General features: G+C 44.1%; 2 protein-coding genes across 3 annotated transcripts; both read right to left on the reverse strand.

Annotated features, from left to right (window-relative positions):
• Positions 1–4,057: 4,057 nt before the first annotated feature.
• Positions 4,058–6,131, reverse strand: LOC101071403 (dynein light chain 4, axonemal). Of its 2 annotated transcripts, none has more exons than XM_029851390.1 (4): positions 6,007–6,131; positions 5,497–5,579; positions 5,096–5,179; positions 4,058–4,952 (listed from the first exon to the last, which is right to left on the reverse strand). In XM_029851390.1, exons 2-4 carry the CDS (start codon positions 5,566–5,568, stop codon positions 4,788–4,790), a joined length of 321 nt encoding a protein of 106 aa, XP_029707250.1. In that variant the 5' UTR covers positions 5,569–5,579; positions 6,007–6,131; the 3' UTR covers positions 4,058–4,787. The 2 variants fall into 2 exon arrangements, with proteins under 2 accessions (XP_029707250.1, XP_003976859.1); XM_003976810.3 differs by having other exon boundaries at positions 5,497–5,576; positions 6,007–6,108.
• Positions 6,132–7,447: 1,316 nt separating this feature from the next.
• nptxrb (neuronal pentraxin receptor b) lies at positions 7,448–15,891 on the reverse strand. The gene is made up of 6 exons (XM_029851345.1): positions 15,745–15,891; positions 14,811–15,556; positions 13,074–13,470; positions 11,918–12,159; positions 10,604–10,783; positions 7,448–9,993 (listed from the first exon to the last, which is right to left on the reverse strand). The coding sequence occupies exons 2-6, from the start codon at positions 15,549–15,551 to the stop codon at positions 9,748–9,750; spliced, it is 1,806 nt and encodes a 601-aa protein (XP_029707205.1). The 5' UTR covers positions 15,552–15,556; positions 15,745–15,891; the 3' UTR covers positions 7,448–9,747.
• Between the last annotated feature and the right edge of the window lie 1,414 nt (positions 15,892–17,305).

Below are 17,305 nucleotides of genomic sequence, written 5' to 3' on the forward strand. Positions count from 1 at the left end.
GTCACTTCCTCCAGCTGACAGTGGTTTAATTGGAAACCCTGCAGAAGAAAAAGAACTGAAAGTGAAACGGGAGAATGGGAGGACAAAGAAAAAATGGGAGGACCAAAAAAACAACCATTGGATTCGAGATGTTTCAACACATTTTTGTGAAATCAAAGAAGGTCAAAGAGGCATTCATGCTGGGAAGCAGCTCAAGGTCCGGTCTCATACCTGCAGGCCACAAAATAAAACCTTTAAATGACTCTGACCACCAAGAACAGAATCTCAACAGACATTAAATGTCACAACTTTTGCCGCCTATAGCTAGTCTATGTGAGAATTCCAAACCTGTCCATACGTGCTGGAGTGCTGGAGAAACATGCATTTTTTTTGGCTATTTAAGAGACTTTATCCTTCCGAGAGAATATGCAAACTGCATACAGAAAGGCCCAAGCTGGAATCAAACCAGGAACCTTCATGCTAGGAGGACACTGTGAACTGTGGGACCACTGCTCTGCATCATTCAATCCCCAGACAGGAAGTGCGTCTGCCAGCTGGATGACATCACACAGCCTTGCTGCTGTTCAATAACTGTGATCTGCATGAAGGCGTGAGCCCCGACTAATGTTAGATCTGGTTGGGAATTTCGCGTGTACGTTCCTCCCGTCTCTGCTTTTGCTCTCGTGTCCTCGTGTAAAATATTCAACAGCCAAGTTCGTCTCAGTTCACGTTGCCCTGCTGGTTCACGACTTCAGAGCAAAAGCTCCTGGTATAATGTCAAATTCTGTCTGCGGCCTGAGAGGAGGGTCTCTGGGAAACAAAAAGGTACCTTTTTTTAAGAGAGACCCATCTATTCGATTAATATTTTCCCGACAGGTGGAGGCTCGTGCTAACATGTGACTGTGGTGAAAGAACTTTTAACAATGATTTCCACACATCTTCAGCTGCAACATCAGTAAGGCTTGGCCACAGAACGTAAGGGTGGAAGGCAGGGTTCAAACTGAATAAAGCTATTGCTCATGGTCAAAGCCGGTCACCGTGCACTATAATTGAAAAATGTGCAGGAATTTTGAATGAATGGGGTTTGAAATGACTTTCATCGAATTCAAGGATGCTAGTGAGAGAAACAAAAGCTCACTCAGTTGTCTTCCCTTAGTGGAGAAAAGATTAATCTTTGATGCCATTATTCATGTAACTGTCATTGTGTTGTGGTGGAGAAGAAGGAGAAATATTTATCCTCATATTTAATGGTGTTTTGAATTTCCCCAAACTATTTATATGCTAAATAGGTTTAGTTTTTTAGTGAAAGTTATTAAGATTTACCTCCTCTCCTCTCCTCTCCTCTCCTCTCCTCTCCTCTCCTCTCCTCTCCTCTCCTCTCCTCTCCTCTCCTCTCCTCTCCTCTCCTCTCCTCCCCTCCCCTCCCCTCTCCTCTCCTCCCACAGTCCACCAAACTGAATAAACAGAAAACATCATCAGTGTTGAAAATAGTGACTTATGAGCGAGAATTAATTGGTTACATTTTGGATTGGACCAGTTTTAAACCAGGCAGAGACTCAAACTCAAACATTCTGTGTGTGTGTGTGTGTGCGCCCGCGTGTGTGTGTGTGTGTGTGTGTGTGTGTGTGAGAGAGAGAGAGAGAGAGAGACAGAGAGAGAGACAGAGAGAGAGACAGAGAGAGAGACAGAGAGAGAGTTTGTTTGACAGTCTAAGTTTGGTTTCTGGTCTTTATTTGACAAATCTTCCAACCGACACTCTCAAGGATATCTTGATCTTTTGGTGAGGTGAGAGGACTCAGTTTGAGGAGCAATGAGGACGGCTGATGTCATTGTGTCTTATCTCTGAAATCATTCTCTGGTTCTTCTTACCGGAGCTCACCTCACAACCCCGCGGGCATTTTTTGATCTCCGTGTTGCTTTGATCAGGGCTAATACAGTCTCACTGTCTCTGACCCTCAATGAAAACAAATCTGAGTTATACAGGAGCACCAAGATCACGTCTTTTCATTCCACTAGCCTCCTCTCCCAAAACAGAACTTGTGGTTCCTTTTATTTCAGACAGTTGCTCTTATTGAAACCAGAGACTTTTTGTCTTCAGAGAAAAAATGTAGCTATTCAGATGAAAATTTGATTCATCCCTCTGTAGCTCTAAAGAAAGAAAGACAGAAATCACCTTGCCTTCTTACCAAGTCCCTCTTCAGTATCAGGTTGGATTCTGACAGATTTAAGTCATCACATGTTAAATTGATGTCTTCTGCTTCCTCATACCCAGGGAGCCTCTAACCTCCCTGTACACATCACTGCGGGTGGTACCACGTTGCTAAGATACCGCAGAAAGCATTTCTGGGCTTCAAGTGCCACATGGAAACATAAAATATCTGAGGGAACCATGAGTCTCATTTGTTGAAAACCCATTGCTGCTTGCTGCACATGCATGTGAGGAGGAATGGAGCATGATTCAGTGTTTTCATTACACCCTAAAAATGATGAGTTTCCAGGGTCTCCAGACTTCTGTTCCTCATCAGCAGGCTCCCTTTGGAGGCATCTTAAACCTGATTGATGTCTTGTTGCCAGCAGGGGGCAATACCAAGAAGTTTGGTTGAATAATAATTCCAGTTCCCATTTTAAATCTTTGTCTAAATCATGTTTTGATTAGATCTTCAATCTAAACATCTAATTCAATGGACTGGACTGCTCCCTGATAATTAAGCATTTTACTGCCCCCTGTGGTGAGCTGCAGAATATACACCATGAATCTTTCCTCCTGTTAACTCTTATATCTTATGTTTTTGTCTCTTGTTTACATTTTGTTTTTATTTTCGTATATTTGTATATCAGTCCAGGTACACCACCTGCTATCAAAGCCAGATTGCGTTGGACCATTCCAAGCAGAGCTAAAGGTCGAACTCTGCCTTGTGGGAATCAAACAGAACGGAACAGTTTGCCGTGGTTCAGCATGTGATCAATGTCTCATACAGACCAGCAGCAGTAGAGATAAATTTCACAACTTCCAACTCGTGCAGCTCAATTAATCTTCTCTCTATTTTCAGCAGAAGGTTTTTCAGAGGGAAGGCAACGCAAAAAGGGGGCTTCCGTTTGACTCTGTGGCTCTTTGTATGAATATTTAATGATGTTGCACAGAGACACGGGGAGAGCCAGCAGATATATAAAGAGCATCAGGGTTGAATAATGAATGAGGGACATCACAGGGTGGAACCACGTTTACTGACACAAGAGCCGATGGATTAATCATGGGCCTGTTGGCGTAATTGCAGAATAGTATCCACAAGACAGGAACTCAAGAGAAGCCTGGAGTCTGCTAAATCCAATCAAAATGTCAGATCCAGTCAGACTGATGTTTACAGGATTTGAGGGTGTGTACGTGCTCTGTCTGTGTGACAGGTTTCATCTATTTCCTGTAGGAAGATCATTTTGTGACACCTTACTGATGTCAAAAGAGGACTAATCAGAGATCAGGCTGACCTGGTGCAAGGTCGCAGTGTTTGAGTACACAGAGGTGGAGGGGGACCGTGCCAGCAGCAATGGCATTGTTCCCCCCACTGCTGGGTTGGAATGCACCAAAACTTGAGTTCATTTTTCAGGAGTTTAAACTTTAAATGATGTCATGTGTGTGCTCATAATGATCCAGATCATTGATTGAGCTATTCATGGTCAATCGCAGTATAAGACCTGGGGTTTTATTGCGGGGGGGGGGGGGGGGGGGGGGGGGGGGGGTCCTACTCTTACTCTCACTCAGACATCCTCATCCACAACAGGCTCCTTCATTATTACTCTCATTCTCCTCTTAATGAAATCTGCTGTTGTCGTTGAGATCTTGTCTCCTTTGAATAGTTATTGCAAAGCCACATGCAAGCAGTTGCTGGCGAGGAAAAACTCATCATACACACCTACATTTAAGATTAACACCTATTTAACATTAATTTATTTCCACAATTCATGTATAACTTTGAATCTTGTTTACTCCAGTTTGCTCTCAACTACACAGAAAATTATATCTTAGTTTCAACTTTAATTTTCATTTCCAGCCATTAAAAATATTCTAAAGACCACAGACTTAAAGTCCTGCTTCACCACATTTGATTTATTGTATAATCAAATCAATCCACATAAAATGATCCATTACACGGGATCATTAAACGGACATTGACAGGAAAACAATCACACTAATACCACCCAGCTGGGGTATTAGGGGTTATTACAAACATATTTACAGGAAGTCACAGTGGATCAGATTTAGTGTTTAGCTCAGAAGGGTCTGAGTCTTTATTTGTAAGAAGATGACACTGATCCTTCAAAAACGCATCAAAATATGTACACATAGAAAATATTAAAAACTTTATTTAAAGACAGGTGTGGACGAGAGAGAAAAAACACACGTGATTCAACTGCTGAAGGTGAGATTTTATCAAGAAACCCAAAACCGTGTGTGTCCCGCACACACAGACATGATCACGCACACTCATGCACGCTCCCTGAAGAGAAACGAGGATAAAGGACTTTGGAGACCCTGGCTGGCTGCATTGTTTGTAAAAATTCAGTTATCGCACTGACACATGCACACTAACAAATGCTGTGGACCGAGAAATAAAAGAGCTGTAGAGCCGGACAGAAAGGAAAACAGGGATAAAAGATAAAATGAATGAGAAGGCAGGAAGTTACCAGCCAATCTGGCTGGTACGTGCAACTGGTGTTTAGCTGATGAGCTGGTGTTCGTTTTCAGCCTGTTGACCACATCGGAGGGTAGGAGGGTAGGAGGGTAGGAGGGTAGGAGGGACGGCGATGAGGCACTACGAACACTTCCACACGCACACAGCCAGACTGCCTCCGAAGAACATGTAGAGCAGGTTCTTCACTTCGTGCGTGACCTCAAAGCCGAAGCCTTCGCCGATCACCACGTGCCACGAGCTGCCAAACTTCTTATCCATCGACTCCTTGATCATCTTTGCTGCACTCTTGGAAAACATATTGATATTATTAATACTCTGGATTAAATTTCAATGACTATCCAAAACTGTTATTTACAAAGAAATTCACAGGAAACAGTAGGCAAAACTATAAATCAGGCACAAGAACTGTGAACATAATGAGCTCTTACTTCATTGTTTGTAGCAAACTTTTCACAGGCTGTAACACAAAGCTCCATGGTCTCCACCCTCATTTCCTCTGACATGTCTGTATGCTGAGGACACACAGAAGTGTTACTGCTTTCATAAAAATCAACACACACACAACATGAATATGTGCCTATTGATGACGCTAGATTGCCAGAGCAAATACTTCTTACATATTTTCTGCATGATTAACATCTGACACATCAGTCCTGCTATTTTAAAACTAATGGTTGCTTTAAACCATGGACATCAACATGGGGAGGCCAGTGTTTTGGAACAGACGCAAAAGAATAAGTGAAACTGCTGATTTAAAACGTAATCATTGAAAAGTGGAGCTGCTGTGATGCTCCGGTGGTCCAGAAGCACCGTCCCGTCATCGTCTTACCCTGATGAGAGGGAAACTATGCAGTCTCTTGTAATCGGCTTCCTCTTTCTTTCCCTCCCCGGTCCCAGCCATTTAGACTCCTGCTGAAAAATTTAAATACATAGCTTAAATGTCACTTCAGGTATTCTGCAAAGAGCATATGCAATGAATGTAACCTAAACCAGGGTGAGGACGGGGTTCACGACATTAGGCAAATGCTAGCAGGCTACGAGTAAGTACCGCCGCAAAAGGATTTTCCATCGGGTGTTATCGACACACATCCCATAAACAGGTTGATTCGAAAAAGAGCAGACTTCCTTGGGTTGGTTTATCGAAACTGCCAGTCAGTTTCATCAGCTATCTGATTAGCTTAGCATATTTGCTAACCAACAGCTGAGGCTATCACCAATGATTTTTACCTCAAAACCGACAAATCAAATCGGCGCTCCTATGGTTAAACCTAACAATGCGCCGCCTATAGCCGATACACGCACGTTACCGGACGGATATGGACCTTAATGGTTTACTCACAATTCCTTTGTCCAGCGAAAAGTTCTGGTGTTTGACTCAGTTTGGTTGTTAGGGAGACATTTTTAACAACTGATGTCTGTGCAAAGATGATCCCGCCCACTTATGGCTGACTCCCTTTCTATTGGCTCAGGTACTGTCAAACAATTTCAAGGAACTTCCGGAAAGCATCTATATTGAATACGTGTTATACGTTTTATATATTTTTGTATTTTGAACACCCCCAACTGTTCTGAAATTATATTATTCTATAATGTTATGCACTGACTATGAACCCTTGCACTGTTATTGACTTATCAAGCAAGTCTTTCCTAAAAATTACATTAACAATTTTCTTTCTACGTGTGCGCGCACGCGCGCGTGTGTAAAGCTTATTTTCTGTGAGCGCTCTTACTGAATATGACCCAAATTCTCATGGAAAAAGCTGTATGGAATCCTCAGGTGGTGTTTCTGACCTCAAATTGATGCTTCCCACACCATCACTCCCCAAATCGCACTCAGTCCTAGATTCTCTGTGTGCATGTTGTATCTATTAACCTGAGTTGTGCATTTAGTTTGATGAGCCAAGCAAAGTAATCTCGAGTGAAATATAACACTACAAGCTTGGGCATCCATTCAGATGATTAGCAATCCCTGGAAAAGCAAACAGTTAGTGCAGTAATCTTTCTCTTCTTCCTTTCTGCCTCTATCGACCTCTTTTATGCAAGAGCAGAATAGATGCTCTTATAAAATCACCTCTGCTGCCTCTGTAGTGAGCCATTAAATGATTGAAAAGCAACAGCTTATGCTTCTAAAATGTTCTGGCCCATTTTTTTGGGAGGGTCAGAGGGGACAAGGACAGTTGCTTCTTTCCTTCCTTGTCTTTCCCCCCCCAGGGGCAGTTTTCACCAAGCAGAAGTTATTGTGTTGCATGATTAGTTGGCTTTCCCTGGAAACACACCTCAGCCTTTACACACAGTGCCAAAAACCATTCCGGTGCATTTTCTGATCTCTTCTGTTTGTTACACATTCTTATCATCACCCAGCTCTTGGTCTCTACATATGCAATGTATCATATTTTTCATTATTCTTGAGACCTTTTCTCTGAGCATTGAGAGCTATAACCTTTTAACTTTGTCATTCAGTCATTCTAACTTTGTCATTCAGTCATTCACATTTCCAAACGCTCTCTATTGCAAGTTCTTGGGATTTTTTTTTATTTTTTAAACTTTGGGCAAAACTTTGGGCACATAGATGTTTTTCACCAGGCTGCTTAATCCCTTCCATAGTAGCACAAACATCTTTCTATAACTACAATTTGATGTATATGTTATAGAATTTAGAGTTAGATCTGCAGGCAAAAACCATGAAGGTTGTAGAGGAAGTGGAACTCTACTACAATCAAACTTGGACAGACAGTCTGATAGCTTAATAAAGGGGACCCATTAATCACACCGAGGGGAAATCACTGTTTATTACACACAATACACATGCAGTTTACATGAACATGCTGTAAACACACAGTCATTTAAGGAGAGATGTCAGAGTGAGTAAGCTCCCTTGGTAGAAGGTACCTTGGTTCCTTGTTCAAGGGCACCTTGGCAGTGCTCTGAAATCCTGTCCTGGCACCTCTCCTGCTACCATTTCACTTTTCAGTGGCCCTGCCACTGGGACTTGAACCAGAAACCTTCCTAGCCCATAGTGGAGCCACTCATTCCTTCTATTCTCAAAACTTCACGAGATTCTTCACTAATTACATTAATAATTACATTATTATTAACAATTAAGATGAGAATCAATCAGAGGCAACAGTCATCAATGTTGGTTTCAATATATCTTCCCTTAAATTCATTTGGCCTTATTATGAGATGTCTGAAATTAGTAGATTCCCGCTTAGACCCTAGGTGAGGATCAAATGACTTACAAACCTGCAGCAAAAAAAAAAAGTCTTTTGCGTGATAGTGTGATTTATTTTGATAAAACATCAGAGAGATTTCAAGCCCAGTGGGAAAAAGCAGAACAAAAGAAAATGGGGGCTCAAGCTCAAAAACAAGAGGGATCGATAACTGTAAACAGTAGCTGTGGGTTGAAACATGTGATCACAATTAGGATTCAAACGTGCGTGTGGGCAGCTCTGCAGTCACGACGGCTGCAGTTGTAAACGTGACTAATATGTTATGTCTGCGTCAAAGATCAGACTTTCTGTGGTGTCTGCTGCTTCCCTCAGTGAGCTCACACACACAAACACACACACACAAACACACACAAACACACACACACGCAACATGTTTCTCTGAGCTCTCAGGCTCCTCTTTGTTCTGGGGTTTCAGATCACATGTTTGACATGACATTTAACTCTCCAGCACTGCGTTTCCTTAGCAACTGCACTATACTCGCGTTAAGTGCCTGAGATGAATGGAACTGGTCTTCTGAAAGGCTCTTGAAGAGGTTTCATCCAGATGTTTCAATGCAGCTACTTTTTTCTGATCATCTTTTAAACCATTACTACACATTGTGTGTTTGTGCGTGTTTTGTTTCTCATGAAAAACACCACAATGCATGCATGCGTGTCCTTGATGGCTGTTACATTATTTGTATACAATCAAAATGTGGTTTCTTATTCTTTTAATATATATTCCCATTTGGAACTTGATTTATTTATTTTAATACAATAACAACAAATCTGATTCATTTAAGTTCATTTAATGTTAGTTAAGAAACTGAGTGGTTAATAAAATAGTGAAAATAAAATAATAATTAGGAATCAGCACTGATTACTGTGACAGCTACAACTCAGCCAAAATAAACTGAAGCTGAAGATCTTAGTTTTCTTAGTTTAAAATGAGTGGAAACAATGTAGCAACATTTTTTAAAATGTACTTGTTTGCCTACAAAAGAGGGACTATCAAGAATATGAAAGGGACAAAAGAATTCTGCAATATTAACATGTTTTTAAGTGTATCTATTTATTTTACACACATAGGCTTGTTTGTTCTTGAGCTTTCTTGCAGGTACAAAATAGCCATGGTGGAGTCAGTCCACGTCATGCTTTGCACCACCCTCCATTTTATAGAATTCTGTTTCAGAGAGGCATCGTTTCAGAGACCGGGGCGGTTTTAAGTTTCTTTCTTGACAGGAAATGTGACTTTGTTCATGCAAATACATTCAACATTAACTCTGGTTTACAATCAAAGCTGTGACACAGGTTCACACTTAGGCTTGGTGCGGTTTCGAAGCCGGAGCTGTGCTGCGAGAGATGGGGGGTGGGTCAGAATGGCACAGAGCAACTTGAACACGGACACGATACACAATATACATTTATCAGACCACTGTTTCCATTTACCTAATCATGGGACACGTACAGAACGTAAGGTTCACAAACAGGATCAAATGCACTTAAATCCAAACACTTTGTTTGGAATTGTTTTGCCAGTGTTGCTCTCTGGCGGAACAACTGGGTTCAACAGACCCAACAGAATCGTATCTGAAAATAGAGTGATATTTCCTTTATTCTATAGTCCTGTTCACTTCAGGGTCTTAGCAGGTGGCCTGTGCGTAAACTCTCTGCACAAATAAACACAGAAATGTACACATCAACACTAAAAACAACACGTACACTGCTCGCAATGGCTTAAAAGCTCCATCACAACACAGTCCATCGGCAAGCTTCCCAACGTCACATAAGCTGTAAACTCCAGTGTGATACACCATTAAACATCTGCATCGAAATCAAACACAAACACCTTCTGCTGGCCTGTCCCACGTTCACTGTTTGGAGCTGGAGGGGTTGGACCGCTGGGCAGCGTGACAGGGGTCCAAGGACTCCTTGGTAGCGCCGCCATAAACATCGACGTCGTGGTCGGTCCAGGGGGCGATGTTGCCCAGTGCAAACGAGCTGCAGTCGGCCAGGGCTGCCACCTCTGCTGGCTTCAACAACCGGTCCCACAGGTTGAACTGGGACAGCTCCCCGACTAGAGCCTGCGAGGCATCAAATTGGCCACCTAATGTGTCCTGACAACAGGAAGAGAGAGTGAAATTTAGATTTACAGTAAATGGAATGGAGATTTCATTTGGCCCATCCCTGGTGAGATACGACACTGGTCTTCGTTACGTCAACAGAAGAGTAAAGAAGCACCTTTATATTTACCCAGAGGCAGAAATATTGCATTTTATAATTACACCACGTTTATCCCTTTCAGAGCATTCTTTTGAAGAGGATGTCCTGGGATTTTCCCTTACAAAAACTGGTCACCTGGTCCACACAACAGCAATTTATCCTTTATCAATACAGATTAATAAAGCGCCTGCTTGCTCACTCGCTCTCATGACATCATTGCAACATCTTGCAGAATTACACTCCCCACTCTGTGCTTTTTTTATCCCTTATGCAAGGGCCACGGGCTGCAGAATGAGCTTCGGGTGGTTCATCTGACACCGGAGAGGCGGGATAACATTGTGATTTCATAAAGGTTACGTAATGTTGGTGTCTTGCTAATGAAGGAGAGCAGCCAGTGCGAGGGATGAACACAATTAGGCTCCAGTCTGTTCATGTGTAAAGATCTGGTGGAGTTAAAGCTCAGTCCAACCATTAAGCAGCAGCAGGTGGTTGTGTCCATCTCACCTGCTCCTGTCCCAGTATGAGGACTCCCCCTGGTTTGATGGGATGCCAGGCAGCCAGTCCCTCCCCTCTGCCCTTCAGTTTTCCCCCCTGGTAGGCCTTCCACACCCCATCCCTCAGAGTCCAGCTGACGCAGATGTGCTGCCACTGGTCTTGTGGAAGGGACAGCGGAAGCTGCGCCACCTACAGGAACGAGGTGGTATCACACATAGCTTCAGATGCGCTGTATTCCGAATAGCATCACCTTTTCATGCAGAACATTGAATCCGATTTTACAGTGCATGACCTCCTGACTGCTGATTATGACATCATTGAGCCTCTGCACTTCATTCACAACTTTACCTACCTGAAAGTTCTCCTGAGCTAAATGTGCCTCAGCAATGTTTCTGTGACTTTGGAAATGTTGCTGATATAAGTTTAACAGCCCATTTTGTTGGAAAAACATTGACTTCATCATGAACACAGGGTGAATTGTCACAAATAACAGCTGCGTTCTGCTCGAAATTACCCAGATGGCTGAGGGAACTTATTAGTTTGGTACTACGTCTTGGTCACTTTCACCACATATTAGTAATTAATACAGCATATGAAGACTGACAACTGATTCCCACATCATAAACAGGGTGAGCAATGGAAACTCTGCTCTGTGGTCAGTTGCAACCTTCCCTCCAACACCATTTCTCATTCTCTGCCATGGGAACTGTGCATGTAAAGCATGGATGCATGGTCTGGAACCACGGCTGCTCAGCGCTCAGCTCGTACATTTGCTTTAAGCCACAGCAGTAACACGATGCTCAGCACGCATTGGGCTCCGATGTCCTATATTAGCAGCTTCAACACACTTAATGTTATTCGAGGGGAAAAATGGGTTTCATTATTTCTCTGGTGATAAATGAGTCTTATTATCTGATATTCAATGCTTAACACATCTCTCACCCACCTGAAACCTAATTAATATTCAAATCCACACCATATTGACTGGAACTAACATTTATGGCTTGTCTATTGGTTCTCTGTGACACTTATGTAATGCAGCATAATGGAGCTGGCTCGTCACATTGATGAACATGTTTTGATCGCTCATCCAAATCTGTGAATCACAAAAAGGCCTCAGCACAAGAGGAGGGCATTTTTTAATGGGAGATCACTTGAAGGTGGACACTAATGCACTTTTGCTGCTTCTTCTAAGGTATAAAACCATTTATAATGATTAAAAGCCAACATTTTCCCCTCAAAAAATTATGCTTGTGTAAAATATGTGCATAAAATAGAAGAATAATTCATAGAATATCAAAAGTGATACAAGCTCTTCTCCACCTTGTCATTGATGAGCAGCTCGACGGGGCTGCGGACTCCCTGCAGCAGCACCAGCTCATTGGTCTGTCCAGGGACTGAGTAGGAGAACGGCGTCCCGATGCCCCCTTCTTTGGCCTTCAGCCATAAGCAGGCAGTGAAGGCATACATCTCTGTTATCTCTTTCCTCACCAGGCCGTACATGTAGTTGGTGCGCATGGGGAAGGAGAGGACAAAGCCTTCGGGGAAGGATGGTTCCACCAGCGCTGTGAAAAGAGGACACATGATGAGAGGCAGTCAGATTGGGGGACAATGGACACTTCACACTTCACACAATGGCGTCTCTCTTCTATATTTGTCATTTCAGCTAATGCATGAGCACATACATGCAGACAGACAGACAGACAGACCCCCCCCCCCCCCCCCACACACACACACAGAGCAAAAAAAGCATTCAAGTAATGATCAGCCTCCAGAACTCAAGGCCATGGAGCCTTAACAGGGATGCAGTGACAGCCAGAGTTCTAAAAACAGAATGGAGAAGTACTTTCCTCTGACTTTTCAATATTTCTCTCTTCGCCTCAGAAACTCTCAGTCTCTTTAAAAGAAAACAAGCTGTCAGAGGAACCTTCAGTCGTCTGTAAAACTCCTTCCCATAAATCTCAACCTTATAAATGTCAGTGATTTACAGGTTACAAGTCAAAGTACTAAATGAATGAAGGCTTCAGTAGTCTTTTATTCCATCTTTTATGAGGTATTATTTTCTGTAAGCCCTGTTTGACATTTCACAACCTCTGGCGCTCATTAATCATCTTATTTTAATCTACAGCTTTTTCTCTGCTGCTGCAATGACCCAGTTCACCCACGGTGCTCATTAAAGTTTCATTTTAGCCTTCTAGTACGATACACTCAAGCATCGGCTTGGCAGCACAGCCGCGCACTTCAATTCATCCACGCGTCTGTTCAACAACCAAAGAGCAACGGTCCTCTTCCACACACAGAGCTGCAGCTGAATAAATGCAGGATCATTTTATGAACCACACTGATTCCTTAATAAAGAATAGAAAACCACTGAGATGAAAAATGAAGAGGAGCGCAGGTAAAAAATAGAATTTGGACTCTTATTGTCTATTAACCCCACTCCCCCCACCCACCATGGACAGCCCTGTTGAAGACTCACTGTGTTCCAGCTCACTGATGCGTTGGTTGACGGTGTCCAGACCGTGGTTAATCTTCTCGTGTTGGCCCTGCGTCTCCTTCCTCATCGATTGACGCTCCTTCTCCAACATCTTGATCTTCCTCTCTAGCTCCCCCTCCAGGTCCTCCACTCTCCATGTGCTCTTTGCACGGCCGGGGGTGGCCTTTGATGAGGGTTTGGAGGCAGGGGAAGAAGGAAAGGCGGGACGGCGACCCCCCGGGGGAGATCCTCCGCTGTGAGAGGGAGCACCACCAGCAGAAGGAGTCTTTGCTGCGTTGCCATGTGAGCTGCCGCCACCGCCACTGCTGCCACCACCACCGCCGCTGTTGGAACCCAGGGATGAATCAGTGAGGTTCAAGGCAGCAGGACCTATTTCCGCCTGCAGCAGAGCGGAGAAAAACCAACAAGCGGAACAGTGTGAATTGAAATGACAAGAACTGTAAAACTCAGTGTTGTGGATGGGAGAAAAGCAGCAGTACATCATGGTCGTTACCATCGGCCTAACATGGGTAGAATTTAACTGTAACAGAGATTCAGCAGAGCAGTAATTAGTAGGAGCAATGAGCATCTACAGTAACACCCAAACCCTTCTTCTAGCCTTTCAGCCTACTTGTCTCAGAATTACCGTCAAATAAAATTGTCTTTTCGTTACATTCGTTAACACTTAATATATTGACCCAATGATTGTCCCTTGGGCTGATGGTGATTGACCTGGCTGACTAATGACCGGCTGAAGGCTTCAATCGACAAAATGATCCAGATGAAACATGTTGTCCGTGTTTACTGGAGACCAAGGGCTCGATTTAATTAGATGGACAGAAAAGAAGACTTGTTTTCTTTAGCTTTTGTTTCTCACTGGGAGCTTAAAACAGCAGGAAAACAACAAAATGACAAAGAAACATCAGAGTCAGAGGTGCTGTATTGATAAAAAGCAAAACAGCAACCCAACAGTTTTAGCATTAATATTGGAGCAGAAGTTGAAAAAAGAAAACAGGAGGTGTGAGGCAAGCAGATAAAAGAGGGATGTGAAGAGTGATATATGATATCATGGAGAGGTGCTGAGGCAGGACTGGACGTCAAGGATATAAATTCACCCTGAGAGAGACAGAGAGACAACCTTGTAACTTTCTTTGCTTAGTGAGGGCTGACAACGATGCAACACACACACACACACACACACACACACACACACACACACACACACACACACACACACCACCCTCTCTCAGGTCCAAGCAGCTTCATATTTTATTTATAACTCCATCCTGCTGTCGGATGGAAAGGTAGAGGGTGGCTGACACAGTGTGTGCGAGCATGATGCAGGGTGGGGGGTGAGGGGGTGTGGAAGGAGGTGGGGGCAGGTGGAGAGATTTCCCACGGGTCGTCAAAGACACAAGGAGCGGCTAGGAGAAGTGGTGATTAAAGAGGGAGGGAATGAAAAAGAGGATGGGAATATGGCAGATAAATATCAGGAAAATGCATTAAAACAATAACAAATAATCTATAATCTTTAAAAGTGGACACTGGAAGTTGTGGTGTTGACTGTTTTATCCAGTGGTTTGTATATCCTATTATTTCAAAGACACTACTGAGTGAATCCAAACAGGCTTCATAAAAATAGTTAAATCATTATGGAAGGATTTTATCAATGCTTTCAACAGGTTTTACCAAAGTACTTTCTTTTTTTTTAAAAACTGCTTTCATTTGTTTTCCTGTTACCTCCAGTTTTTCAATGCGGTCCTGCAGGTCCATGATGGCCCGGGCCAGCTCCTCCACAGCCCGCGCCGTCTGCAGCTGAGCCGCGGCCGAAGAGCTGACATCATCCCCGGCCATGACCCGGCGGTTGCCGTTCCACACGTTCACGCTGCGCTCCGGGACGTTCCTCTCGTCCTCCAGGCCGCTCTCACACTCGCTCAGCTTCCCCGTCAGCTCCCGGATGGTCCGGTGGTCCATCAGGATCTGGTCGTTCTGCTGCAGAACCATCTGGCGGAGCTCCTCCGCGGTGGTCCGAAGGTACGTCCAGTCCTCTTCCACGGCACCAAACAGCGGATCGTCCGCCTGTTGTTGCTGCTGCTGCTCCCGCCGTTGCCTCATGTCTTTGGTGTTGCAGTCTCCGGCCGGGACAGGTGTGCAGATCAAGCGGCTGAAGCTGAACTGTTTGACGGAGCCTCCACCTATGTCCTCCCCGAGGTTGAGCTCATTCAGAGTGGGGACTTCCAGCCCGATGCCGCCGAGTCCGTTCCCTCCACCATAGGACTCGGCGCCGTGCAGAGCCCCCAGGGGCCCCGCATGAGCCACCGAGCCGGGCTCTAGTGGCTGGAGAAGCGTCTCCGAGGTCAAGGTTCCGTTGTCGCTGAGAGGCGCGGCGCGTTTCCGGGGATACACGCTGGCAATGATGCAGATGACCGCCCCGAGGAAGGCGAGGGCGCCCGCTCCCACCAGAACCACCATAAACTTCATAATGACTGAGGAGATGGACGAGGAAAGGTTCCGGGAAAAGAGGAGAAGACAAGTGGAGAGAAAAACAGACAAACAGCAGCGTGAAGGAGATCTACATCATCACGACCTACCAATAACCTGAACCCAGTCAGACACCTCGGAGGAACCAGAACTCGAATCTAGGGCTGCTGACGATCAAACGCCATGAACTCACTCTCAGATGCTGCCTGTGGCCGGAGGCGCCGCTGGTTTCCTCTCACCGCCCTCTCTGGATGGCACCGCGCCGTCTGGACCACAGATGCTCCCTCACCGTCTCCGTGTTGCTACGCTGCTCTCCTCCGCACGTTACTATGGGGACCGTGGCGAGGGGAGGAGCGAGGACTTCAATCCTGCCTGCGTCAATCGCAGCTGAGGTGATGTGTCAACGTGCGTGTGTGTGTGCGTGCGTGTAAGGAACAAAAACAAAGAGAAAGACCGAGTAAGCACATGTTTTGTGGTAAATGATGATTTTTTCCATCTGTAGTGACGTGTTTGGCCCCACCCTTTCCTGCCTCCCGCGCTTCCGCTCATTAGGAGCTGGAGCTTTACTCCTCAGTCAGGGTGAAAAAAGGTTTCATAAAAAAAGCATGCGAGTTTGAGTAATCGCCTTCACTACAGTATACAAATACTGTATATCTCATTATGGACTTGTTTGGTGTATAAGACTTTGTTAACTAAAAAAGTAATTAGTTGTCGTTTCAGAAATCGAGGACAGTATGTTAAAATATGAAAAAAAAATGTAGTTTTCTTTGACTGAGTGGGAGGAAGAGAACAACTGAGAGTTTAGTCTGTAGAAACTCGCCAAAAGAAGTGATCTGACCCTGGCACCACGGCTTTATCTAAGACTCTTTCTCAAAGATGATGCATTTCAGCTCTGAATTACTACCGAAATTCTAAAGAGAAATGATTAATCTTTTGGTCAAAGAGTTGCTGTGATGTATATTCTAAAACCCCACAGATACACCGGCTCGCTTAACATATTTATATAAGTTTATTAAGCTCATTTTGAGTAAATTGAAAATTAGACATATTATCGACATCCAGAAAAGAAAATGTCTCAGTTACATTTTAAACATCTGACCTTAATATTTTAACAAATAATAGGAGCCTACGCACCCCATCCCTCTCCTAAAATGAATGTGATTAAAATATTTTACATCTCAGTCTTCAATCGGAAGCTACCTGCTAGAAATAAGCTGGCTCTTTGTAAATGAAGGTCAAATATCTCTGAGGCAGACGCTCACACACCAGTCAGGTCAGGCTTCCCCTGCTGTGACCAGTAGCCTAGATTCTGCATTAATCTGCAGAGGTGGCTGATGCACAGATCACACATCAAACCCTGTTTACTTCAGTTCCATCTGGCTCATAAGCCCCACATTATCCAACCACAGAATTGACAAGAGGAGTAAAGAGGGAATGGACATGCAGTGGAGATGACCACCCGCTAACCTGGTTTTGAGAGCTGAACCTTTACAGAAACTAAGTAAAATAAGGTTATATTGATTCATGTCATCACTGCATCTCCGAGAGAGGATTAATGACCTTAATGTCACCCCAGGCCGCACAATCGTCTGACCGGGAGTCGATTCAATGGTTCAACAGCGCCGCCACGTGGCACACCTGGGAACTACAGTCACAACAAAGCGTCTGCAACTACTTTGAGGGCTTTTTTAATACGTGCACTTTTTCAAAGTGGGTATAAAGGGACTGCTTGTTTTCAGATAATACAGTAGTTT

The sequence above is a fragment of the Takifugu rubripes genome, chromosome 17 (assembly GCF_901000725.2).
Source record: "Takifugu rubripes chromosome 17, fTakRub1.2, whole genome shotgun sequence".
Classification (NCBI taxonomy): Eukaryota; Metazoa; Chordata; class Actinopteri; order Tetraodontiformes; family Tetraodontidae; genus Takifugu; species Takifugu rubripes.

Excerpts from the sequence above, each read along its gene's own strand:
- nptxrb (XM_029851345.1), bottom strand. The coding sequence starts at position 15,551 with ATGAAGTTTATGGTGGTTCTGGTGGGAGCGGGCGCCCTCGCCTTCCTC. Across the intron at positions 12,160-13,073 it reads CATCAGTGAGCTGGAACACA|CGCTGGTGGAACCATCCTTC; the intron begins GTGAGTCTTCAA and ends CTCTTTTCACAG. Across the intron at positions 10,784-11,917 it reads AGCTGCTCATCAATGACAAG|GTGGCGCAGCTTCCGCTGTC; the intron begins GTGGAGAAGAGC and ends TCGTTCCTGTAG.
- LOC101071403 (XM_029851390.1), bottom strand. The coding sequence starts at position 5,568 with ATGGCTGGGACCGGGGAGGGAAAGAAAGAGGAAGCCGATTACAAGAGA. Across the intron at positions 5,180-5,496 it reads ATAGTTTCCCTCTCATCAGG|CATACAGACATGTCAGAGGA; the intron begins GTAAGACGATGA and ends GTGTGTCCTCAG. Across the intron at positions 4,953-5,095 it reads AGTTTGCTACAAACAATGAA|AGTGCAGCAAAGATGATCAA; the intron begins GTAAGAGCTCAT and ends ATGTTTTCCAAG.